Source organism: Excalfactoria chinensis, chromosome 14, assembly GCF_039878825.1.
Source record: "Excalfactoria chinensis isolate bCotChi1 chromosome 14, bCotChi1.hap2, whole genome shotgun sequence".
In the NCBI taxonomy this organism is placed as follows: Eukaryota; Metazoa; Chordata; class Aves; order Galliformes; family Phasianidae; genus Excalfactoria; species Excalfactoria chinensis.
In genome coordinates, this window is record NC_092838.1 from 10,927,701 (window position 1) to 10,952,851 (window position 25,151).

The window sequence follows — 25,151 nt, forward strand, 5'->3', positions numbered from 1 at the left end:
TCATCAATCTAATGAAAAGGTGGTTTGGAAACAAACCAGGACGGCTCAGCTTTCAGTGTTCCAGCACAGCAGTTTCCAACTTGTAAGCAAACAAGCCACTTTTCTGAGGGGGAAGAAAAAGAAACTATTTTGAGTGAACCCGGCTTTTCTTTCGATTGGTCCCTTGATAGTCTGATTAATTTTGAGTGCAGATGTTTATCCCATCCTTTCCAGAATATACGCAGTACTCGAGAGCAGGTTTACTGTGCTGTATTTCCTACTTGCCTCACTGTTCTGTTATTGTCGCAGTTGTGAGGCAACATATGCTAAGGCCTTATTACAAGGGATTCCTATAAATGGCATAAAGGATTAATAATGTATTTATAACACAACTTTGTTTTAGTATAAAGTGATCTATAAATTTGTAATAAATGTTTTATAATGTTTTTGTAGCCTGTTATAAATGATAAATGGGAGACTATAGATGCCACATCAAATATTCATGCTGCATTGTGTGCATTATTATGCCGTTACTGTTCAGGAAACCATTAATAATAAAGTGAATGGAGATGTAAAAGTTGCTGACATGCCCAGCAAGCCATTTATAATGAAATGTATAATCCTTACCATAAAGTAAATACATTGGCCAGTGATTGTTGATGAAATGGAAACACGCTGAATTATTTGTAAGGTATTTATATATTAATGTATATTATCCATATCATGTCATAAGAAATACCATTAATATATTATACTGTATGTATTATTAATTATTTTTTACCTGATTTATAGGCAGCTCCCTAAAGCGTTACCTTGTCTCTTCCGCAGCCACGTGCGAGTCTGTCTGGTGAGTTATTATTTGGATGTGGGTGATGGTATAAATTCACTGTGGTGCTTCTTCCCCCAGCTGTGCTACCTGGACAGGCCTGGAGCTGGCAGGCTCACAGCTGGCTCCTCACCAAGCTGCTCCGCTCCTGCCTCTCCACAGCCTCAGTTCAGCCACACTGCGGTCACCGTAGGCTTTCCTCACACTTGCTGTGTTTTGGTCGAATGCTCTGAGCTGGAAGGAATGGACCTTTCGGGGCCACCTGGTCCCACTGAGCAGGGATAGCACAGCTCCATCAGGGCTCACATCTGTTCCCTGAGCTCGGGTGTGTGAAGGGACGGGGCACTGCCACTGCTCTGCGCACCCCGTGCCACCGCCTCACAAAACGTGCCCCTTATACCCCGCTAAACCTGCCCTCTTTTAGTTTGAACCATCCTAGGGCCGGGGTGCTCCTGGGCTCGGCGCAGCTGTGAGCGGCAGCAGCAGCTCCAGCGCCCGCTATGTCCGCCCGTTGATTTCATACAGCGCGGATCCGGCCCCTCGCGCCCATCTGGCCGCGTTCTCTCCACACAGCGAGGCCGTGGGCGAGCTGGTGCCAGGCGGGCGGCCTGCAGGAGGCTGGAGCAGCGCCCGTCTGCTCGGCCCCGACACGACATGAGCGCGCTGTGACTAACAGAACTGCCTCCGTCCGTCTGCCCCGCAGGGCGGCTGAGGCGGGCCCGGCTGAGGGCGGCCGTGAGGGACCGCCGCCTCCCGCCCCTTTCCCCGCCTCCTCCTCCCGCCGTCCGCCACACGCCCGCGGCTCCCGCAGGCGGCACGGCCCGGGGCTGCGCTATGGCCGCCATCCAGAACCTGCAGCAGTGGTGCAAGCAGCAGTGCGAGGGTTACCGCGATGTCAGCATCACCAACATGACCACCTCGTTCCGCGACGGGCTGGCCTTCTGCGCCATCCTGCACCGCCACCGGCCCGACCTCATGTGAGTACCGGCACCGCGCAGCCCGTCCCGTCCCCTCGGCAGATGCTCAGCCGCCCCTCGGCCCCGCAGCTCCGTTAGCTCCGACGCTGAGTCTGTGAGCAGCGAGCTGCTTTCCCTCCTTCCCTCCTCCTGCAGGGAGCCGCGGCTGTAAGATGTTTTAAAGTCGTGCTTTCTGTCGCACAACACCTTCAGGCATCGCTTCGGGGTTTCGTTCATCGCTGTCTGTGTTTGTTGAGTCCTGGCCAGGCGTGCAGCCGGCGGGGCGGTGCGTCCTCCCATCCCGCACAGGGGCTCTCGGCGCGGTGCAGCGCTGTCGCTGCGTTCCCGTGCACGGCGTGTTTTCCCAGCCGCGGTTCTGCCCGTGGGAGGCGAAGCGCTGCCAGCCTTTGCTGCTTTCTTTGCTGTCATCCCGTGGTTTCTGACCTGCCTCTGCCCCAAAAGTAACGCCCGGCTATGAGAGTTGTTAAAGGAAACTGAAAAATAACTAGGGAGCGTCCTAGGTTTGGTGTTTTTTAGAAGGGATTCTGGGCTCGTTGCACTTTGGGGTGGGGGACTGAAGAGGGAACAGGCAGTGGAATAGCACAGGCCAGGTGTGTTGGTTTAAGCATTAGGTCATTCCCAGTGAGACGTGGCTGACTGGGGTGTGTGTTCTCTGCTGGAGTTTTCCGGTTGTTTCTTGAATTCTGCCTTCCCTTGGTTTCCCAATGCAGCCTGGCACCTCTTTATGTGTAGAGATCCTTTATAGGTCTCTCAGTGCTGATGGAAGCCCAAGGAGAAGCTGTCGTTTGGCACTCACTCCTCTCCATAGCTTTGAAACTTAAAAGGGGCCGGAGCAGCCTTGAGAGCAGCAGGCTGCAGGAACTTCTACACACCTGCTCTGCCATTCCCATGCTTGGGCTGTCACCATGGTGTTGCTGTGTGTGGCTTCCTGACTTGCTGTCACATCCACGTGGCTCCATATATTTCCCTTCCTTCCATTCATTCACAGTCCCAAAGGTAGGAAATATCAGAGCAGAAAGGCTGACGTGATGGGAGGTGCTCACAGACAGCCTGGGGCTGCTTCCTGGCCAGCTCTGCTGCCAGCCCATCCGGAGTGTGTGTGTGAGCAGGGCTCAGCAGCTCGGGAACTGGGACCCCTCTAGTGGGTTGTTACAGTCCTAGTAGTGTGTGCTGGGGTTGTAGATAGATGTATGTAAAGTAAATGTTTCTGTGTTGGAGAGGATCCCCGCAGCATCTTTGTTCCTGCTGAACTCCTTTCATGCTGGAAATCCTGCAGGACTTTGCAAAAACCCTTTTTGACTTGGACCAGCTCAGCAAGGCTGCCCGGGGGTGGAATTAAGAGAAGCTTACGGTATGACTTCCCTCCTCAGCGTCAGTAGTGCAATGTAGGAAATCACCAGGTATACCCTTGGCTGGACAAAGTCCTGCTGAAAGTCAATTATACTTTCAAATAGCCATCATTTCGGGCTGTCACGTGTACCTCAGCTCCCAGGGCTTAGTATTTGCGCAGCTTCCCTGTGCATCTGTAAAAGCCCTTGTGGCAGTTTGGCAGCTGGGTGTACGCGTGGCTGTGATTTTTGCTTCCTGGGGGCTCAAACTGGTTTATCCTGAGCTTCTCCTCTTGTTCTTAGAAAAGTTGAGGATTAAACACATCACACTGGAAAGAAAACCAGAATTGAGTAACTGGTGTTAGCAGAGGCGGTTTGTTTGCTGCAGCCCTTGTATATAAATTGCTTGCAGGACATGATGCAGTCACAGCAGCAGAGTTTTGTAACAGTGTGTTTTCCGTCTTGGTTTACATTCTTGGGCTGAGGAGTGCACGATATGGAGGGGTGATTTCTCCTTGAAAGAGCCTGCGAAATTCATAGGAAAACTTGAAGCAATTACAAAGTGTGGTAATAATCATGTGCTTCTCTTGTGGGTTCCATGGGTCAGAGGGCAGGTTGGTGCAGGGCTCTTCCCTGTTCTTGTTTTCTTGCCAGGAAACATACGGACAACACGATAACTCCTCTCAGACTTAGCCAGCTCTGTGTGTTATCAGTGAGCAGGGCAGGCTGTGTAAAATTAGAAACCCCTTTCCAATTCACTTCCCACTCACCCAGGGATGCACAGACAGGCTGAGCTCTGGGGGAGCAGAGGCACACATGGAATTACCATGGAAATCTGTTTCTCTTTCATCCCAGCTGAAGTGTGTGCGGTACCCGGCCATGGGTGTGAGCCCATTTTCTGGGATGGTGGCAGAGCACTGAAGTCCCTCTGGTCAGAAGGAGTGCAGCCTCACAGTGGTGTGCCCTGCTCTGCAGCTGCTGGGTGTGATGGCACTGGCTGAGCCAGCTCTGGCTGGAGGTTTCTCTGCTCCCCATCCGATAAGTGAGTTAAAAGCAGCAGGGGAGCCGCCCACGCTCTCTGTTATTGATGCCAGATGTCGAATAAAGGTTTTGATTAAGCTCCTTCATCCTGGATCCTGCTTGTTCCCAGAGTGCTGGCAGCATTCTGGGAATGGGATGGTTGTGAAATTCCCCTTGACAGCTGTGCACTTGGGCATGCATGTTTGGTGGCCAGGACAGAGCAGCTGTGTGCACCCGTTCCTCCAGCAGCATTTTCTGGGTCGCTGTCAGCTCAGCCAGGCAAGATGAGGCTGTGAGCTGCCTTCATCTGCTCCAAGGTGAAGGCTCTGAGTGTGCAAAGCATCAGCACAGAGGAAGCATGTGTACTTGCAGAGGACTGTGGCATGCTTTGTGAGCATGCAGTGGGTGGTCACAGAGATTTTTGGGCGCAGAAAATACTTGGCCACTTTTTGCTAAGAGATGGACTTTCTGGAGAGCTAAAAACTCAACTTCTATTCCTTTGCTGGTGAACTCCACTCTGATTTATTTCCAGCACTGGAGGCGCTCTCCTGGGTCAGGTTTATGTTTCTCACCTCTTCCAATTAATTCAGTTGCCTGTGTTTCCTCAGCGGAGAACTCCCACTTCTCCATTTGTATTAGCTTTGCTTTCTTAGGATTACATTGGTCTGGAGAGCTTTGATATTCTAAGATAGGGGATGCGCCAGCGAGATCAGCTTCCAGAAGAAATACTCTATGCAAACTGTTCACCCAAATAGCCAGGGAAGCAGAGAAGCTGTGAGGGCACAAGGTTCTTGAAATGACCAAAGGATCTGGTTGTTTGCACCCTCCTTAGGGAGCAGGAGGGGATTTCAAATGTTCACCATCAGAGATTCATGTTTTTAGGTCCCTGTTCTGTTTCGCACAAGTGGGAAGCTGAACAAACAATCCTATTGCAAACTGCATTCAGCAAGGTGTGAGAGCCACAGGCTGACAATAAATAGGTCACTGCTATCACTGAGCTGGCACGGATCTCCTTCAGGCATGTCCCATGTCTGCATTTTGATGTGCTGATGCAGAGCAGAGCCAGGACCCATTGTGGCATTGTGTTTCCAGCCCCTAGCTGTGCGCTCAGCTCCTGGTCCTGCTGTCCCCTCCTCCCTTGGTGCTGTGTTACACCTTTGCATAGCTGAGCAAGTGGCAGCTCCTTGCTGTCTTGCAGGTGTTTTCCTGTGCTCAGGATGTTCGTGCTGTAGAGGCTTCGTTGGCAGCGGAACCGGCAATGAGGCAGAGAGCTCCAATACTTCCTTCAGCTGGCTCTTAAAAAAGCTGATTTTCTCGCCTGCCATAAAACAGAGTGATTGTATCTATTGTCTCCATGAAACTTTTTGTTTTGTAGTTATTTTCATCCATTATCACAGGCATGGGAAGTCTTGTGGCAGGATCATGCTTGGAGGAAAACCTCTGCAAGTCCCTTTGCTTTTGCACAGAATAAGAGTATGTGATTTAAAGCTGGGATCTTCCTTGTCTTTATGTGCTTCTTGGGGGAGTCTGACCTCTGGCTCTGCTCTGCTGCTTCCTGTTCATTCTTTCCTTATCCAGCCTAACAGCCTCCAATGTGGGAAACAGGGGAGGTATCCTGGGCTGTGCGTGAGATTTGTAGGTGCTGCCTTTATACTATAATGCTCCACTTTCTGTATGAAGTAGATAAAGCACCTGGCTTGCTCCTTGCTGTTACAAGTAGTGGAAAAAGTTTCCCTGCTGTGCTGCGGATCATGTGTTTGCCTCATGAATAGATTGCTGTGAGCCGGCTCTGCCCTGGCTTTAGCACTGCTACCCGCACTCTTCTGGAGGTGAGGCCAGCAGGGGTGAAGCAGCATCAATTACAGAAGGACTGGATACAAACGTGCAAAGTTGATGGTGTAGCACTTGTTTGTCAGTGAGAGTTTCCTTGCTGATAAAAGCCTTGCACTCAGCCTTGTGCCAACAAGTACAAGGATTGTAAAGTGAAACTGGATTATTGGAAGCGAACTGACCTTGTGCATTGCCCAGCAGGAGGAAGCAGTGTTGGAAGCGGGGCTGCCTTCCAGAAGTCAGTATGTAGCCCCAGGGTTAGCAGTCATGATCAGTTTAAAACATTTCCTAAGAAAGGGACATGCTCTGCTGTGAGTGAAGAAGAGCCCAGAGTGTGAACTGTGCTTCCAAGGCACAGGCTGCCTTGTTTCTCTGGTCTGTCCTTCCAGGTTATTGTTTTCAAGTTCCAGACATAGCCTAGTGGCACCTGCATGGGACCAGAGAGCACATGTCAGGGGGAGACAGGAAAAGGGAGGTGATGTCCAGGGCCAACAGAATGGAAGGAGGACTGTTGACTTTGGCTCATAATTGCAGACAGTAATTGTCTCTTCCTTTTTGGTTATTGGTTATGATTACAGAGAGGTGACAGCCCCAGGGAAAGGAGAGCTAGATTTTTACAAGCAACTTCGGTGTAACCAATTGCAGGATTGTGTTGTGGCAAACGTATTTCTCATGCAGACAGTTGGTATTGGAGGAGGAAAGAGGATTTGAAGCAGAACTGGTGGAATCAGCAGCATCTGAGATCAGAGGACATGAACACACTGAAGGAGTGTGAGATGCAGGCAGCACTGGAGGTACCCAGCTCTACTCCAGTGTGTGAGGTCAATCTGTGGGGAGACAAATTGGAGGAAGTTTGAATGTGTCTGCTTTGAAAGTATTGCCAGGGAGAGAGTGTTGCAAGTCTGGCTGGCAGCCATGGGTTTCTCCTCTTGGGGTGAGAAAGAGGCAAGGCTTTCTGTGGGGGAAAAAAAGGAAAAACAAATCAAAAGCATGAGTTAGAATTTGCTGCTGGCTGTTTCAGCAACCCCCCCTCAATCTGCAGGGCATCGGCATGTCCTGTCTGCAGGAGGCTGAGGAAGTCAGCCCTGCAAGGTTAGCTGTGCCAAAAATGCGTTGTGCTGCCCATGGGCAGATGGCTGTGCCTGCTGGGTCTCCTGCCCACCCCTGCCTCAGGAGGTGCAGCAGATCTGTGGCAGCCTGCAGGCTCATATGGGGATCTGCCATACTGCTCTCTCTGCTGCATCTCTGAAGAGTGGGATAAGGTGCTCTGTCCTCCACACAAGTGAGGCACAGAGAGGTTTGAGAAGCTAGAAGTGAAGCGGCTTGCTCTATGTCACCAGCCTGAGATTTTTCTTTCTGTGTTTCAGAAACTTCAATTCTCTCAGTAAAGAAAATGTGTACGAGAACAACAAGTTGGTAAGTGACTTTTAACACTTCACTTTTGGTAAAGTGGTTGACGTTCGCATGCCCTAACCTGACCAGACCTCAGTAGTGGGAATAGCAAAAGGAAAGGGAGGTAGTTTGTTAACTGAGGATTTGGGGAAATGGTGTTGAAAGAATTGCTGTTGACAAGGAGAAGGGGTAGACAGCTGGCCCCAGGCAGTGAACTTGCTTTCTCCCATCCTTCTGCCTGGCTGGAGTTGGCTGCAGATGGTGGAGGTCAGAACGGAGATGTGGACATGTTGTGTATGTGATGAGGGATAGAGCAGGAGGTGGTGCAAGAAAGGAAGGTAAGGGGTTCCCCCACTTCTAGTGCAGGACATTACTTCTGCAAGGTGTAGAAGTCCTAACTTCTCATCTTCCCACATCATTCGAGGATGGGTTTTCAGTTTCTCTCGTTCTCTTCAGAAAGAAAACTGGACAGGCCAGCCCACTCCTGCACTGAATTTGAACATAAGCTTTGTGCTCTACAAAAGGATTTTCCTTCTCTCTCTCTCTGTCTCTGTCTCTCTCTCTCGCAAGGACAGAAACAGCAGATTAAAACACTTCTCTTGGCATCACTCCACGCAGCTTCGTGGCTGCTTGGCCAGAACTCGGGCAGCAAAGGAACTGCTGCAGCTTCCTCTTGTCTGAACTGGAGCAGAAATATCTTGTGACACAGTGAGCTGTCTGAGGTGGTCTTTGATTCCAGGAGAGCTAAAAGGAGTGATCCTGTGTGCACTGTGTGCCTCCATGCACTCCTTTGCTTTGTCTTCCTTTCAGCCCTGGTCAGGTTCAGCAGTTGTGTTCAGACTCGGGTTCAGTCCTGCACATTTTTCTCCTCTAGGTGAGGTTCTGACTGCTTTTGCTGATGTTGTTTTGATATTTGGGAGGCGTGAGGGCCTCTTTGTCCTGGACTGAGTGCTGTGAGCCCTGAGTGCTGCTCCTTCCCCACGCCTGGCTGATGGTGTCTGTTCTGCTGGTGACTTTGTTTTTTCTCTGGGAAATGAGCTGTACAACTGACCTCCGCTGCTTTTCCTAATGAAAAGCTCCTTTGTGCCTCTCATAAAAAACAGTTGCTAAACTCTTAAGTCAGACTATGTTTCTTAGGCTCTTTCCTCCATTCCTTGCTTTATGCCCTTCATTCTGCTGGTGAATTACTTGTTTTTGTTACCCTTACACTGCTGGACTCCTGCTAGCCTGGCACCTGAGTGAGATTTCCCCTCTATCTCCCCACATCACTGGGTTCCTGGACTTGTCTCCTTGGGATGTGAGCATTCTGGTTTCTCCCAGCATTTCTCTGCTATTGTTCAGACCTTCCTTCATGCCCCGTTGTTCAGTATCTTCTTTTCAAGGGCCCTATTACTCAACGAAAAAATATCTTGTCCAGGCTGCAACTTGTCCTATGATGTCATTTTGCCAAGAAAGAATGTGTCACTCCTCAAGTGCCAAAAAAGAAAGAAAGAAAGAAATTACTGTTAGTGGCTTTTTTCTCATACATAAATGCAAGAAAGGTTTCTAGAGACTTGGCATCCAGTTTCTTTGGTGCTGATGAATGGTGGCATGGTATAGTGCATGCAGCAGAGGAAAGCTGTGGCTGACCTGCTCAGATGGCCTCAAGTTTTATTTTGCTTCCTCTCTGGTCTTTGTGAAGTGGAAGCAGTGGTGCTTGCTTCCTCTGTATGACCTTGGAGCTACACTGGTGAAAACCATTGCTTCTTTATAGGCAAGCCTGGTATGAGAGGTAGAGCAAAGCAACTGGGTTGTGCTGGATGGCAGGCATGTTAGATCTCCAGACAAGAGCAGTTCCCAGGAACTGGAAAACCCCACTGGTCAGAGCTGTTGGGCAGCCAACCTGATAGGAAGTGTTCCAAGGAATATATTAAGTACCAGGTTACAAGACAAGCAAGTGCCAGGCTGGGCTGGCAGCTAAGATGATGCAGCCGGAGGTGACTGGCTGAAAGCATGCTTAATGTCAGCCTAGTTACATTTTTACTGGGATACCCAATGGAAGAAAACAGTAATTATCTTGCTAAATAATAGTGGCTGTTTGTTTCTTCTAAGCGGGAGTTATTGGCGTGTACACCAACTCTGCTGTGTGTCTGTGCCAGAGGTCAGATGCGGAGGGGTTTCATATGTTCAAGTCTTGCTTTAACTATTTCACTGTGGGTTTCAGCAGTTGCCTTCTTTGTGCCTCTGCTCCTGCAGGTGCTGCTGCCCTTTTCTCTGTTGGCATTTCAAAAGGAATGCACCAAAGGGGGGGTGGAGGAATTTTCTCTCATAAGTCAGGATGGAAGAGGACTGGAGAAGGTCTCTAACAAAAGACCTATGGTGAATAAGGCAAAGGCACCATTGCTTTAGGGTTGTTGCTGTGTCCTCTACTAAAGGCTCTCATTCAGTGGCAAAACAAAATAGCTTTTCTGTCCTTTGTCTGACTTTGATCCTGCAGTTTCAGACCACAAAGAAGAGTATTTGCCCCCAGTACATGCTACATCAGCATGGAAATGGTTAAGCTGGGAGGGAGCTAGGTATCAGGAATCCTTCTTTATTCTTCTGTTCCCACTCTCTAGTCTGGGAGAGATGGTTTCCTTCCCAAAAACAGATCTCCCTATTTTTAAATGGGGAAAAGCATGTGCTAGCAGAAAGTGTTAACATTTGCGCAGCACTCAGAGATAGAAAGCTGCCTGCAAACACCTACCAGCTCACCGCTAATTGGAGAGCACCCCAGGTTGGGCTGGAAGCCTGGCTGCACGTCTGCCAGCCCGGACTGACACAGGCCCTTCTGCCAGGCCTCACTCTGCAGCTGTGCACATCCAGACAGAAGCAGGCTGGAAGAAGAGCAGGGGAAGCCCAGGTGAGTTCCTGTGCAGTGAGTTACGGCCAGCTTGCCAGGCCAGATTTTTGGCTCCCTTCCTGAATTTCTCAACGCGGTGGCTGGAAGCCACAACTCTGTTGGTTCCTGTAACGGCCGTACAATGTAGGAGTTAAACTGATGCAGCTGTTCCCCAGTAGAGTTATTATTTGAATGAGGCTGTCTGCCGTGCAGTTTCTCTTGATGCAGAGCAGCTCTGCTGTCTGGGCTGGATAAGACCCCCCACTTCCTTGTTTTCTTCCTTCCCTAGGCATTTCAAGTGGCATCAGAGCAGCTGGGGATCCCAGCCTTGCTGGATGCAGAGGATATGGTTGCTCTGAGGGTACCAGACAGGCTGAGCATCATTACCTACGTTTCCCAGTATTATAACTACTTCCATGGACGTTCTCCTAGTAAGTACCATATACCATGTAGGGGTGGGCAGGACTGGGGATTAATTTTGTGCTTTTCCTTGCCTCCTAACAAACTTAGAAAGGCAAAACGGACCAGTCAGAAGTATTTTGGTACCACAACTGTTTCAGTGGGGGGATCTGACCTCTTTACTCATTGGAGCAGCACAGTGCTTTTGGAAGGGCACAGAGATGTGCTTCATCTTCAAAACTCATGCTTTAAAATTTAGAATATGATCTAAAGTTTCTTATAGTACAGCCACATAGGAGCACAGAAGGTTCAACTCCGTGATCTACACCACAACTTTCCTTTCTTGAGCAGCTCCATCAGCACTCTAGTCCTTGCCACACTGAAAAGAACATGGAGTCTAACAATGCTGAGCCTGTCTGTGAGTTTCTGCCAACAAAACAGCATCCACAGTGGAGACTGTACAGCAGAGCAGACTGGTATAGGAGGCAGAAAAAAACGATTCCCTCAACTGGCATAATTGTGGTAGCAATTCTTTCAAGCATAAAACAGGCCACAGAGCTGCCAAGGCATTGTATCCATGTACTGGAGAGTTTATCTGGGCTCACAGGGGTGCTATTGTAGGTTTGGTTTATATTTGGCTTTAAGTGTGAGCTTTATATAAGAACATGAATGACCTAACTGGTTAAGGTGAGTCTAGGTGGAGGAGAGAAATAGTGAAAACATCCTACATCTTAGAAAGAAAGCATAATTCTCTCTTGAGAACTGTCTTTTGTGGGTAAGCTCTTCTCTCTTCTCCATGTTTTCATGCAATTAAGCAGGCTTTCTCTTTCCCTCCACAAGCTCTTCCCTTCCCCCCTTCACTTTTTATTTCATGTTTTGAAATCGTGCTGAAACAAATTCCGTCGTGTTTGTGCCAAGTTGTGGGAATCTGGGTCAGTTTGGGGTCTTTACTCCCTCCCTCCCAGCATCTTGCCTACCACGTCGTCAAGCACAGCACATTTTTATACTCTCTAGTGTCTTACAAACTGCTCTGGTTGCATTCCTGTTGCTGGGGTGAATGTGTGTGCCTGAAAATGAGCCCAGCCAGGAATGTGCCCTCTGACACTAAGCAGGCTCCTAATACTATAGCTTTGCCCTCTGAATGGGTTCAGGCAGGACCATGAAATAAGCAAGATGCAGGTCAGAAAGGGTGAGCAGCCAATATTTTATTGAGGTGAGACATTTACAGAAGAGTTGAGCTGAAGCCACCCGCCTTTGTGGCAGGCTTTGGGAGCTCTGTATGTGTGGAACAAGCAGGCAGTGAGAGCACAAGCTAAGTCTAACGTGTTTACTGGGTCTGGTGTCACCAGTCCAATTTGGCTCTATGTTAGAAGAGCCATCGTTTTTTATCTGGACAACTGAGAACTGGGCTTCCTTTCTGTTCCCTTCAGCCTGCCCAGACTCCCCTTGTATTCACTGGGAAGGTTATAATCTCTTTTGAGATGAGTGGTCATTTAGTTGGTTGCTCTTATAGCAAAGCTGTGGCTCAGATAACTGCTGAGTTCCCACAAGGAATGCAGTGACATTCAGAATAGGAAGTGGCATAAAAATAACATCTCAGTGAGACAAATGAGGAGTCTTGTCTGTCAGAGCTGTGCATGAAACCTTACTTCCCTAGGAAGTCTACCTGCATTTCGCAGGTCATGGGGAATTCGTGCTGGGCTCATGACTGAAGTTTATTGATGATTTTCTTTTCTCAGCTTGTTTGTGAATTTGGAGGGATTGTCTTTAGTCTGCAGTGAAGAAAGGATTGGGCATTTGCAGGCTTTTTGTGGCAAGTCACGTTGGTTTCTGCATCAGCATGGCCATGACACATCCTAGTCTCTGTTGTTGCAGAATTAGCCATATTTAGAGGTCACTTCTGTGTTTGACAAGTCTGTCTGTTCAGTGAGTGCCCCAGCTAGGATGTGGGTTGGACACACACAGCAGTGAGGGTTGAGGATGTGTGGGAAGACTGGAGTGCTGCAACTTGAATGAAATAAACCCTTTGTACGTTGCTGCTTTAGTTGTGATGTGTAACAGCAGGGCCCGCTTTGGTGATGATTAAATGCAACCAAACTGTGAGCCAGGTTCAAACATGGGAACAAACAGGTCTTGTTCACACTGTCAAAGGACAGTGTTTTATATTTTCTATGGAATTTCTCTCAGAAGGAAAAAAAAGAAAAAAAAAAAAGCAGTTTATTCTGCCAAATTATTCCTGCATATGTTGATAAAGCTCACTTTTTGCCTCTAGTCTCTTGTTCCTCTGCAGAACTGAAAGCATGTGTCTCTTTGTATGGCATTTGCAGGTTATCCATCAGGCACCTCTGGCTCTTCTTCTACTGTAGATAACTCCTAGGTTCATAGGTTTTCTTTATGTTCCTCTTAAATCTTCCCTCTTTCCTTTCTTCCAGTTGGAGGCATGGCTGGAATCAAGCGTTCTTCCTCTGAACTTCAGGAGCAGCCTGCTGGGAAGAAAGCTGTTCCAGAGCCTCCTAAACCAGTGTCTCCAAAACTGCCTCTTGCACACCCACCAGCCAAAGCTAAGCCAAAAGAAGCCTCCCCAGTCACCACAGTAAGATTTTGAGTTATTTTTTCTGTCTTTAGTCTATTCAGTGAACTTGGGAGTTTTATGCTATTTCAAGGCAGCTAGTTGTCCGTACTCTACTCAGTCTCTAAACTTTCTGCTCATTATGGAGGATTTAATCCAGAGGTCTGGGTACTGCACATATTCAGATGGGAGTCATTGGGAAGACATCAGCCAGCTGTGAATCATCTAGTGGTGAATAGGAGATGGGTGTCCTAGGACACAGTTTTGTTGTTTCTAGCCAGTAGACCATGACAATGAGGATTTCTAACAAAAGTTGTTTGTGGGTTTGGGTTTTTTGTTGGGTTTTGTTGTTTTTGTTTTTTCTAGAAAACGTTGATTAATTTCTTAGAGACGGTTTCAAAGCAAAATAGAGATGCAGTCAGGGTGGAAGAAAGGAAGCTTCTCTCTTCCTAAAGACGTTTCCAGCCATTTAAATTCAGAGATCTTTGAACTTCAGTTTCCTGCACAGAAGCTGAACAACCTGGTTCCACGTTGTATAAAATAGGGGTTAGGCAGAGCAAGGATTTTCCTTGTATCCCTTCTCTGTCCCAGCAACTGACTGTTGTCAAAACACTTGATTTTCTGGGAGATTCTTGGGTGTATGTGAGTGCTGCCTGCTCACGACTGCTTCTTCCTACAGAAGGGTGTCCTGACAGAGAGTGGCAATATCCGTAGCAGCTGCTGTGGTATCTGCGGGAGCCATGTCCACCTGGTGCAGCGTCACTTGGTTGATGGGAAGCTCTATCACAGGAATTGCTTCAGGTATGGCTCTTTGAAGTGGGGGCACAACTGAGGGTTTCTGTTGGGCAGTCCTGTTCCTTTGGGGCTGGAGGGAGAGATGTGAGGCATTCAGAGAGCTGGGAAAACATTTCCGTCAGAGTGGAGGCAGTCTGGGCCTTCTCTTGACCTGTGCACAAGGGGAACTCTGCACAGTTTGTTTTTCAGCCACACCTTTCTTGCTTCAGGCCATTTGTAATTGGCAGCTCCTGTTTTGGTGCCTTACAAACATGCACACAGGAGCCTGCTCACTGCCAATGTAGTGACTTTGCCCTCATTGTGCTGGCAGTGAAATTATGGCCGCACACTCAGCTGTATCAATGACCTTCTTGTCCTCTGAAGGCTGTGTTCTGAGACTTTCTTACCCACAGGTGCAGGCAGTGTTGGAATGTGCTTCTTCCTGGAAGCTACAAAGCTGGGCCTGAGCCCGGTACATTCATCTGTACCAGCCACCAGCAGCCAGACAGTGTCCAGAGTTCTGGGCTCAGCAGCACCAAGAGCAAACCTGAGAGCACCCCAGCCCCTACTAGTGCCAGAGCATTCCAGAAAGCAGCAGAACCCAAGAAACAAGAGCAGGTGTTGAAGAAACCAAACCAGGAAGGCCTTGCTAATTCAACCAAGCCATCTGTTCCATCTTCTGGAAGCTCTGGCCTCAGAAGTCTAAATACTCCATGGTCATCATCAGCTGTAAATAAATCAGGCGACTGCAAAGGTACCCCACTGGGAAATAAAGCAGATCATCATGAAGGTACCACATCAGGACCTCTTTGGACAACCTCCAACACAAAAACACAGCAGGCCCGTGAAAAGTTTTTTCAGTCATTAGAGTCCTCCAGCAATAAAACCTCTGATGCTAAAAACCACAGCCCTTCTCACAGCTCTGGTAAAATTTCCTCTGGCAGAACTGCTACTGAGGTCACTCTAGTGAAGACTGAGAAGGCTCAGGCACGTAACCATATTATACAAGCTTTAGTGGGATCAAAAACCTCTCCAGGCAGGCCAGGAGGACTCAGTTTGACTGACTCTTCAGCATCTAGCCGGTATGTACTATTTCCCTTTCCTTCTTTATTCCCAAGAAGACTTTGGGATAACTTGGGAAAGTCTCTTTGTGTTTCTTCCCTTTCCCTGACTGCTTTTTTTGGATAGTATTTAAAGACAAATAAAATGACTCATCCATGTCTTTGGAAATGGCATTCAGTAACAAAGGCCTACCCTTTCAAAAAGAACAAACTTTCAAAACTCATTAGATCATTCTTTTTCTGCAGTAGCAACGTTTCTCCATCCAGTTCCCAATCACAGAGTCCAACTCTGAAACTACAGACCAGCAAAACAGGCTACACAGCAGCAAAACAGGAAAAGATCACAGAACCTTTGCCCAGGAGTCAGACTACTAGCAAAACTGTTGAACCTGTGCACAAGTCAGAGTCAAAAGGCCTCAAAGGTGAGAATGACTGATTTGCATACAGCTCTGCCTGGACCCAGCAAGCTAAATTTGCACCCTTCTCTTGGGCCATTGCAATGAATCTGTCAGCAGTTCCTCTACTTCCTTGCTGTATTACCACATAAGGGTTTACTGCCTTCTGGGGATTGGCGCACTTCTATTTGCCCTGTGCAATTGCTCCCTCTAGCATGGCAATTCTTTCTTCTCTGATGATCTCCAGGTATTTGAAGTTGTATTAGCTGTCATCGTGTGTTGAGATCATGGGCATTTCTGAGGTTTACATAGACTTTCCAGATGGAAGACTTTGCCACAACTTCAGGATGGTTTTGTAGCTGCAGCTGGGGCTTTCCAAGCCTCCTTGTGTGTTTTGAGCTGATCTTCCACCACGGTGACTGAGCAGTAGGCCAAGGGATGATGTTTTGGGAGTACTTTAAGAGTCTCAGCCACTTTCTTATGGCCTGTTTTGTGAGGGGGGCAGTGCTGAATGCAGTGTGTGTGTGAAGTTTGATGCAACTCTGTGTGTCTCTTGTGGTTTTTTTTGGTCTTCCCTCGTCTCCTCCATCTTTTGCTCTCTAAGATCTCAGCTGATTTTGTTGTATTGATGACAAAAATGTCTTTGTTTCCACTGTAACGTGTTTCTGTAGCTGCATAGATTTTAGAGCATTTGAGTTGACAGAGGCAAAATAGCACCAAGGTTATTTACAACCTATTGCATGTGAATCTGTCCATGTTAAACTTCTTGAATTGGTGCTAGTTTGCAGCAGAGACATTGTAGCATCTACCTGTGTGCATAGCTTATTTCTTCTTTCTGAGATGCAGATTGTATCTTTCTATTGAATCTGATATTATCTTGCCATGCATCTTTATTTAGGAACTGTGAATGCTGATGAAGACAAGTCTGAGAGCCCAGCAGTGTGGAGATCTCTGTTGAAGCCTGCGGCCAACAAGTGAGTGTCTTCAAGTCTGTGGGTCTCTGCGAGAACTGTAGGGAGATGTCCATGTCTGCAGGCTGTGTTTGATGCTGAAGGTCTGTGTGCATGTAGGAGGGAAAAGTTCTTGTGTTTTAATGCTTCTATTTTCAACTATTTGAATGAAAAGCCAAAGACTTTCATTTCCAGGAAGGGAGAGCACATTTCAAGCTGCTGGACTCTGGTTAGAAGGGTGTGACCATTCTGGCTGGAGATCCCAGCCCAGGATGTCCAGAGATCTTATTATGGACTGGTGTGTTAGAGGCATGGTTTCCTACTTTTGTCTTTTTTCTTTACAGAGACCAGGCTGGCCCTAAGAAGCCTACTGATCACTCACAGGTGGGAACAGGGAGCCCAGCACAGAATGAGAAAAAGCCAACTCCATTAGTTGTTCCGTCAGCAAAGCAGGAATCCGGTACGAAGGGTATAAGCTTTGCCTTCATTTTGTTGGTCAGTCAGAGGACAAGCATTAGACTGCAGTGCAGAGAGGGGGTGAGGAATATGGTGGTCAAGACAATGCCTTGGTTTCTGGAATTTTTGCTCTTTCCACCTGCTTTGGCTCTACTTTTATTTGGACAGCTGTCCTTCCCCAAGGAGGGGGTCTTTGTCTTCCCAGTGTGCTCCTCTTCTGCAGGACAGCTAGCAAGATTTCACGTATTCTGCCTTGCATAAGTATATAATGGTGAGAAATCTTGTTGATACTTGCTCACCTTTTGTTCTTCTCTTCCACCTTTCTCTCATACTGTGGTCTTCTGATTGGTGATTTCTCCCTGTTTTCTTCAGACTTGTGCCCCTCAGTGTTGTCAAGAGAGGAGGGTTAGGACTAGAGATGATGTCAGCTAGTGGTGAATGCCAGAGGCTGTGGGTAATACAGGGACTTTTGTGAGGTGAGGCTTGAAATTTCTTGCCCAAGACCTGTCTGTGCTTCTTAATTCAGCTTCCTCCAGTGGAAACCGTAAGAAGTTGATCCCCGGCCCAGATCTTCTTGGGAGCTTTCAGAATTCAAAGCAAGACTGGAAAGATCATGGGGTTTCTGCAAAGAAGGAGAAGGAGGGCAGCCCCCAGTTGAACCAAAACACTGTTACATGTAAGATCTCTCCTGCCTACTTAAAGCCATGCTCTGCTCTGCGCTCTGGGGGACAACCTCAGTGGTTAGTGTGGGAAGCATGTCCCAGAGTTTTCTCTGCATAAGCCTGTAACTGTTGTCATAGGAGAAAAATTTGTGTCAATAGTTTTTTATTAACCAGGAACCAGCCAGGCCAAGGAATTCAGTGGGAAGGGAAGAAATTAAAATAAGGACTTTCCAGGGTCACTGCCCTGTCATTCTCCAGACTCAACGCTATGAAATGGAGCATCTTCTGATTTGAGAAACTGGGATCTTGTTGATGTCTCTGTTCCTCTCCAAATGAGTGGCTTTGGAAAAGGAAAGGAATGCAGAGAACTGTCAGCAAGAGACAGCAGCTGGTGGGACACACTGTGGAAGCAGCCAGGGCTGCTGCTTCAAAGATGTCCCAACCAGTTCTGGCCAGTTTTTCCTTGCTTTTAATCCAGTTCCTTTCTCTTGTTTGTTTTACATCAGTGCTACTGCGTACCTTTACCCTGTAGTCCTTGCTGCTTTCTCTCTTACACAGCTCACCATAATGCCAGTGAGATCTCCTGGAGCTCACATTCCATATGATATTTGTTGCTGTTCTGTGTGCTCAGCTTGTTTTTCTCCTTTCCTTACCCTGTCTGTCTCTATTTTACCTATTTGGACTAGAAGATCCTCAGAGCAGGCTTCAGCTCTACTGATCTTTGTCCTGGAGCAGGCGGGATGGTTCCACATGGCTTGGTGGTCTCATGTGTTCATATTTGTTGGCTGATTAGCGCTGTCTTTGGCCTTCACCTCTGACATCTGAGATGTGCTGAAACTCCAATTGTGTTGTCTGTTTTGGAAATTCAGCATGCCTCTACTTCCACAAGGCTCAGCAGTAAATCTTTTCCCAGGAAGTGAGCCATTAACCTAATGGAGACTGTTTTAAACCTATTTCTTAGTGATTGCTGCTGGGGAGTGTCTCTTGTGAATGACTTGCCTGGCAGTTTTCTCCCAGTTTTTCATGTGTGCATGTCTGCTATCTGAAAGGCTGCTCGGTTGCTGCTGTCCCTTGGCAGCCTGAGGATTAAGGATGGACTTGTTGCTCCACTGCATAGATCTTTTCCTCAGCAGAGAGCCTCCATGAGCAGTCAGTGACTGTTCCTACCCTTAATCTCTGTGTTTCACAGAGATGAATGTCTCTGTAGATCTTTAGTTTTCTTTGGCATAGATAGTTTTCTATTGAAAAAGATTTTTTCCTGTGGGAATAGAAGTTGAGGTTATCAGGGGATATCAGACTTTGAGTTGGTCAGCAATGTCATTTTACAAGCAATTCCCTTCCAGCCACCATGCTTTCTCATGATCAGCAGTACAGCTTTCTGCTTTGCTTGGAGATACTGCAGAGATCATCAGAAAGAGTCTGGAGATAGAGGGCTGAGGTTGGAGAGGGAGGTCCTTCTTTGAGAAGTGTGAATCAGCAGTAGCACATGGGGCTGCAAACCACCCTCAAACAGAGGGAAGAGTAACCTGGGGGGGGGGGGGGGGCACAGTGTAGAGACAATGCAGCAATTCAGTACCCAGCATCTTTTTCTTCCTTTGCAGTCTTCAAGAAAGCCCGCTTAGAACAAGGACTGGTCAATCTGTAAGATGTCCTTGAGCTTGTCCACAAGTTTCTCATCAGCAGCAGTCAGCACAGTAGAGAGAGACTCTCAGGAGGCTCCTTGGCCTGTCTGTCCTGTGTTTCTCCTTGTGTGTGCTGCACTTCCACTGCCTTTCTACAGCTCTGCTCTTTTAATACTGCAGTTTTCCTTCCTATCACATCATCCACATATGGCTCTGTTCTCTCTCTGTGGTAATTATCCAGCCCAGCCTCCTGGGTATCCAAATACCTCACACTCTCCTGTAGTTATCCTCGCAGCACAGGTGGGTAGAGGAAGCCGAGGCACAGTGGAACAAACACACATTGCTTAAGGATTGATTTTAATAGGTGTCCAGGGCCTAAATAATGCTGTGTAGCTGGGCCAGAGGGACTTCTCACCTAGGATGTGTTCTGTGGAAGGAATTGAACCTTAGTTTCCTGATGCCTAGAGTAAGTTCCCCTAGACCATCTTTGTTTCATCAGTATTTACTGATACTTATTTGTACAAGAGCACTAGAGATGCATTTTAAAATATAACTTGTTGTTTCTAATGGCAGTAACCCAATGCATCTTTTCTATCCCTTCAAAGCTTAATAAGGGATGTGTTTTGCCTATGCCCTGAGGAGGAAAGCAGTGCCCTGGAATCGTGGAGTGTGTGAGTGTCCAGCAGCAAGGAGTAAATCAGGCTGTGATGTTTCTTGAGGATACGTCTCTCACCTTAGTCAGGGTTTGCCAAAGCAAGTGCAATTTAGTGCCCTCTGTTGGGTGGAAGGGACCTGTTGTGACATGGTGTAGGTACTGTCCCTCAGCACAGAATTATTTAAAGTTTGGTGTGGGCTTTCTTACTTTTTCTCTCTTTTTGTTTTTTCCTTCTAGTTAAATCCTCCATTACAAAAAGCATCCAGAGCATTGAAGCAGTGTCACCAACCAAGGTATGGCTGGAAACCAGGTGTAATGGGCATAGACTGGTGTTGCTGGTTATCCTGCTGATGTGTTTGTCATGATACAGGTTGTCTTCTTTTGAAGATTTGAATTCCCAGGGCAAGACTATATAGCTCTGAGACTGAGATAAGCAGAAGAGATTGCCAGTTATCTCCTGTGCAAGGGGACAGTAGAGGCTGGAACAAAACAGAGCCTTAAGTAATAGAATTCTGGTGGATATAGTCTGCTCCAGCAGAGAAGGGAAGGAGAATGCCTGTGCACTGACAAGTGTGGGTAGATATCATCCACTGTATGTAGCATACTGCTATAGTGTTTCAGTGGCTACCACAGCATTGTGAACAGCCAGCTATGCATCTCTGCTTACTTGCCCCTTCCTGGGCATGGCTCTTCACTTTTGTTCCTTGTGTTGCTTCCTATTTCTGTTGGGGCTGTGCCTTCAAGAGGCAGTTGGAGGGCACTTGCACTAAGGTGTATTCCTTCCTACATCTGTTTTCCTAGCTGCACCCAGACTACGTCCCTGAGGAGGAAATCCAGAAGAAGGTACATGACATTGAGAAGCAGCTAGATGTGCTGGAATTGAAAGGGGTGGATCTGGAGAAGCAGCTGCGTGGCTGTGAAGGAGGTAAAAGAAATGGAAGGGCCAGCTCTGTTACAGTAGGGAGGTGCGAGGCTCACATCCTACCCCTGGGCATTCTTGGCTCTGCTTCTAGAAGCTCATACTACACATGAGACATCAAGTTACCAGGAGTAGCTGGTAGAGCAAGATAAAGCCTTGGGAATTTTGAAGCCGTTCAGGGCTGTTTCCTAACCTATTGTTAGAGCTTGTGTGTATTTGGCTGAGAAAGAGGGAGTGTGGGGAGTGGAAGGCTGCTATTAATCTCAACTTTTAATACCAGGCCAGACTGACTGTCACGATTGGCTCCAGTTCTGTGTGGATTCAGAATAGCAAAGCTGAGGCAGCCACATGGAAAATGAATGGGGTGCCCTATGGCACAGTATCTGTGAGCAGCTTCCTTGAGTCTATAGGGGGTGGTGTGCTTCTTTTCCTTTTTATCTCAGATGAGTACCAAAGATGAGTTGTTTTCACTGGAGGTTGCCTATGGCTCACTCAAGTTATTCTGGGCTCTCCTTCAAGTGATTGTGTGTTTGTGCCAGAAGGAACTGAACTGATGCAGCTTTTGGAATTATTTCACTCTTTGTCATCTTCACAGATGAGTCCGAGGATGCCCTCATGGTAGATTGGTTCAAACTGATCCATGAGAAACAGCTGCTGCTGAGACAGGAGTCAGAGCTGATGTACAAGTAAGCAGAACCAAAAATTCACCTGTTTCTCCACACTCTTTACCTGTGAGGAGTAAGCAGTGAAGGAGAGAAAATGTGGCAGGCCACAAAATTATGTGCTAGCTGGTTGGATGAGGAGGGCTGGAAGAGAGCTGCCAGCATCCTGAAGTATTAGCTGATGGTCCTTTGAGCACTGAGTGGATAGACAAGCCCTCAGTGTCTGTGATGAGCTTGTGGGAAGGGAAACCTTACTGATGTGATGGAGGCAAATTTCTCCCAGTCTATCATCTCCTGACAAGGTGGTGAGCCATGCAGAGATGAAGCTTTAGCATGACATGAGAAGAATCCAGACCTGGGTTGTGGAGGGGTGTAACTCATCCCTTCTGTGGACTCTTCCAGGATGAAACAGCAGAATCTGGAGGAGCAGCAATGGAACATTGAGCTGGAGCTGAGACGTCTCGTGGACAAGCCAGGTGAGGATGAGTTGTACTGAGAGTTGTGCTGGTCCCTGCTGCACTCTATGCACCTTGTCCTAGGATGTCCTTCAGATCTGAATGACTGCTTTCCAGGTATTGAAGCTTCACTGGGAAACTCTCCAGGCAAAGCTGTCAGGTGCAGGATCTCTGTAAGATCCAACCTACTCACTTTTTCTGAGGGATGTAGGATTTACCCCTGAGGGTGAGGGTAATCAAATTCAGACCTTCAAAAGGGATTTGATGGAGCAGGGAGGAGGCAGAGCCATGGCAGGGAGGTACCGACTTGTAGCTGTGAGATGGACTTCTCTTGTCTTGTGCAGAGTATCTGAAGACACGCAGAGAGAAGGAACGTGAAAAGGAGCTGCTGGATTCATACCTGAACACAGTCAATGATCGGAATAATATTGTGGAGTGCCTGGATGAAGACAGAATCAGGTGAAGGCCCTTGGGTGGCAGGGGATGAGCCAGCACAAGGAGTGGTCTGCACTGTACTTGCCCCACTGCCCAGACTGCTGGGGTGGATGAATGGCTATTATCTTCTATACTATCTATACTTCTGCTCCGTGAGAGGTGGGTGGTGACCTGTCTTAAATGCTGCTGCTGTTGCTTCCTTGGCAGCTGTTAGAAACTGTGGCCAGGTCTGCAGTCATACTCAGTACTCTCTCAAGCAAATACTGCTCTGAGGACAAGGGCCATGAAAATGTGTAAGGCAGGGGAAAAAGAAAGAGAAGCTAGAGATGGGGAGGTGGAAGCAGCATGGGAACCCCATGAGGACTCTGGGAGCGTGAAGCTATGTGTGTGTTCGTCTGCTAAAGCAAAAGAACAGCTGTAAGTGTTGTGCTTAGAGCTGGATCTTCTCCAAGTTCAAAGGAAGGCTGCTATGTCAAGTAGTTGGATGTGTGCCTCCTGTTGCTGAGAGCAGCTTCCATTTCTTGCCTTCAGGCAGCAGCTCTACCTTGATGGTTCCAGTAGTGCTCTGGCTTTTGGCTCTGGCCTTGCCCAGGCCCTAGGAGGTATCAGAGTGTTTTTGACTGCAGTGTGAGCACCTCTGCAGCACCATGGGCTGCTGGTGTCCCAACCTTTATTCATCTCCTAGGGTGTGGTGTTGCCTCACAACACAGTGAACTCAGATGACTCTCATACCAGCTGAGGGAGGGCCTGGCTGCTGTAGCAGTTCACCTCTGTGATCTGGAAATCACCACACTCTTTATTGCTTTAAAGGGGGACAGAAGTAATTTGCTTATGTCTAGGAATTTAACTGTTTTTTCTCTTGTCCCCGGGGTGTTGGTTGCTTCTGAAGTGACAGTAGCAGTGATTCTACATGTTTTTCAGTGTCTGCCACCTTGTCATGGGACAGAGTAGTTTTCTAATGCCACGCTCTTTGCTTGCAGAGAGAAAGAGGAGGACCAGATGCTGGCAGACATGATCCGGAAGTTGGGTAAGGACCCTTTCTGCTGCTAAGGAGCAGCACTGGATAACAGTAGGACTGTGGATCTCAATGTTCTTTGCATCTGCTCCCTCTCCTGTAGATGGATCTCTCGGGGGCCAGGAGTCAGAGAAGAAGAAGAACAAGTTCCGCTTGTCCAAAATATGGAAGCAGAAAAATTAGAGTTAAACTCAGGAGTGATGTTACTCTGCACACTGGTGCAGGGAGGACTGTCAAAGGGATGTTCTTCTCTTGCTGCTGCTTTCCTGGACTTGTGCAGGATGGTGATGAGGCTTCTTTCCTCTCTGATGTGGAGACTGCAGGTTTGCAGATCAAAGGGACAGTGTGAGTCCTCTCTTACTGGTGTGAGGTGCACCTTTCCCAGAAGATTTTCCTTCTTTGAATCTACTCAGAGCTGGCTTCAGCCTTGTTGGCAGCTCAGAAGGACGGAATTGAGTTTTCCCATCTACTGCTTAGGTCATTACAGACCTGAATCAGGGAGCATGGCACTGTGTGTCACCCTGCAGTGCCCCACTCTTATCAGCCAGGGCTATGCCAAGGGTACCGTGCTGGTTTCCAAAGTGGCAGTTCTTTCTCCCTCCCTGCATCCCCTTTGGCAGAAAGAGAGATACTGTGTGTCACAAGGGATCAATGGCCTCCTCCTTATTTGCACCCATGCAAACTGGAGTTTCAGCCCCCAAAGCCAGGGGAAGCAGACACCAGAATTACCTGTGGGTTGGCATGTCCTAGACCCAGAGACATTTCAGCGATAGTGCTGTTTCCAGACCTCCTTGTGGGAGTTGCTGTAGGCTGATTTCTCAGAGCCATGAAGGGCTGCTCAATGCTTCATTCCCTCTATGGGGGAGATTTTAAACTCCTTGTTTCTCTCACTGCACAGGAAAGTGTGGTTTTCATTGCTTGTGGCCCACCATGCTGAAGACGAATGGAAGTTTTCTTTTAACAGCCTTATGCTAACAGGGAGCAGAAGGACATAACTGGGTTTGTCTCACCCACCAGCTTTCTGTGTGGAACAAGCACTCATCTCCTGAGTCTCTGTGCCTGGACATCCAATGCCCTTAGGGGTTGCTATGGTTCACCTTAGAACCAGGGCAACAAGGAGCAGTGCAAGATAGGCACTGGGCTGCTGGCAGTGTGTCTTTCTGCTCCACACTCAGTCCAAAGTGACTGCAGTCAGACAGCTGCCCTATGTGGCATCAGCCTCTGCAGTCACCCTTGGAAGCTGGGATAGGGATTGGCAGGGAATGATGAGAGTAATTCATGATGCCCCTAGCTCAAGTGTGCACTCCCCCGTGCTTCCTTCCTCCCTCCATGCCAGGGTGCTTCATGATTTCCCTGCGTCCTGTTCTTCAGCAGGGCCTGGGATTTTTCAGCGAGGGGATTTGCTGCCTGCTGTGCCCGGTGGCAGAGCAGAGGCGATGCGTCCCTCACCCACGAGGTGGCAGTGGGACTCTCCATCCGAGACAGCCCACCCTGGGCGCCGTAAGGGTGATCTCGGTGAGGTACCCAGCGCCCAAGGGGTTTCTCACTGCCCACAGCACATGTATGCGGTGGAATGCCCTGTACCTGCCTATGTTTTTGTCCAATAAAGAGCTGCTGGTGCACATCTCGGAGTCAGTGTGAGTTTAGGGATGGGTTACTGACTTTGGGCTGTCCCGCTTGCTGCAGGCACTGACTCACTCTCTGGGGATGAGGGTGTCCAGAGCCATTGGTGGTAGCAGGGGACCCACGGGAGAGCTGGTCCTGCTCTGCACACCTGTGTTGGAATAGCATCCCTCCCTGAGCTCACAGACCAGCTGCAGGTCCTGGGAGAGCAGCAGAGCCAAGGGTTTCCTCCATGACTTCCTTTACATGCCCAGCTCCCCCTGGCTCCCAGATGGATAAGTACATTT

General features: G+C 48.2%; 1 protein-coding gene across 1 annotated transcript; it reads left to right on the forward strand.

The window, feature by feature from the left end:
- Positions 1-1,511: 1,511 nt before the first annotated feature.
- On the forward strand, positions 1,512-24,864 carry MICALL2 (MICAL like 2). The gene is made up of 17 exons (XM_072349594.1): positions 1,512-1,782; positions 7,328-7,376; positions 10,502-10,643; positions 13,044-13,204; positions 13,860-13,981; positions 14,368-15,036; positions 15,262-15,437; positions 16,309-16,384; positions 16,705-16,820; positions 17,343-17,492; positions 19,993-20,048; positions 20,557-20,680; positions 21,270-21,360; positions 21,739-21,812; positions 22,136-22,250; positions 23,207-23,253; positions 23,345-24,864. The coding sequence occupies exons 1-17, from the start codon at positions 1,640-1,642 to the stop codon at positions 23,422-23,424; spliced, it is 2,391 nt and encodes a 796-aa protein (XP_072205695.1). The 5' UTR covers positions 1,512-1,639; the 3' UTR covers positions 23,425-24,864.
- The last annotated feature ends 287 nt before the right edge of the window (positions 24,865-25,151 follow it).

Excerpts from the sequence above, each read along its gene's own strand:
- MICALL2 (XM_072349594.1), top strand. The coding sequence starts at position 1,640 with ATGGCCGCCATCCAGAACCTGCAGCAGTGGTGCAAGCAGCAGTGCGAG. Across the intron at positions 17,493-19,992 it reads GAACCAAAACACTGTTACAT|TTAAATCCTCCATTACAAAA; the intron begins GTAAGATCTCTC and ends TTTTCCTTCTAG. Across the intron at positions 23,254-23,344 it reads AGACATGATCCGGAAGTTGG|ATGGATCTCTCGGGGGCCAG; the intron begins GTAAGGACCCTT and ends CCTCTCCTGTAG.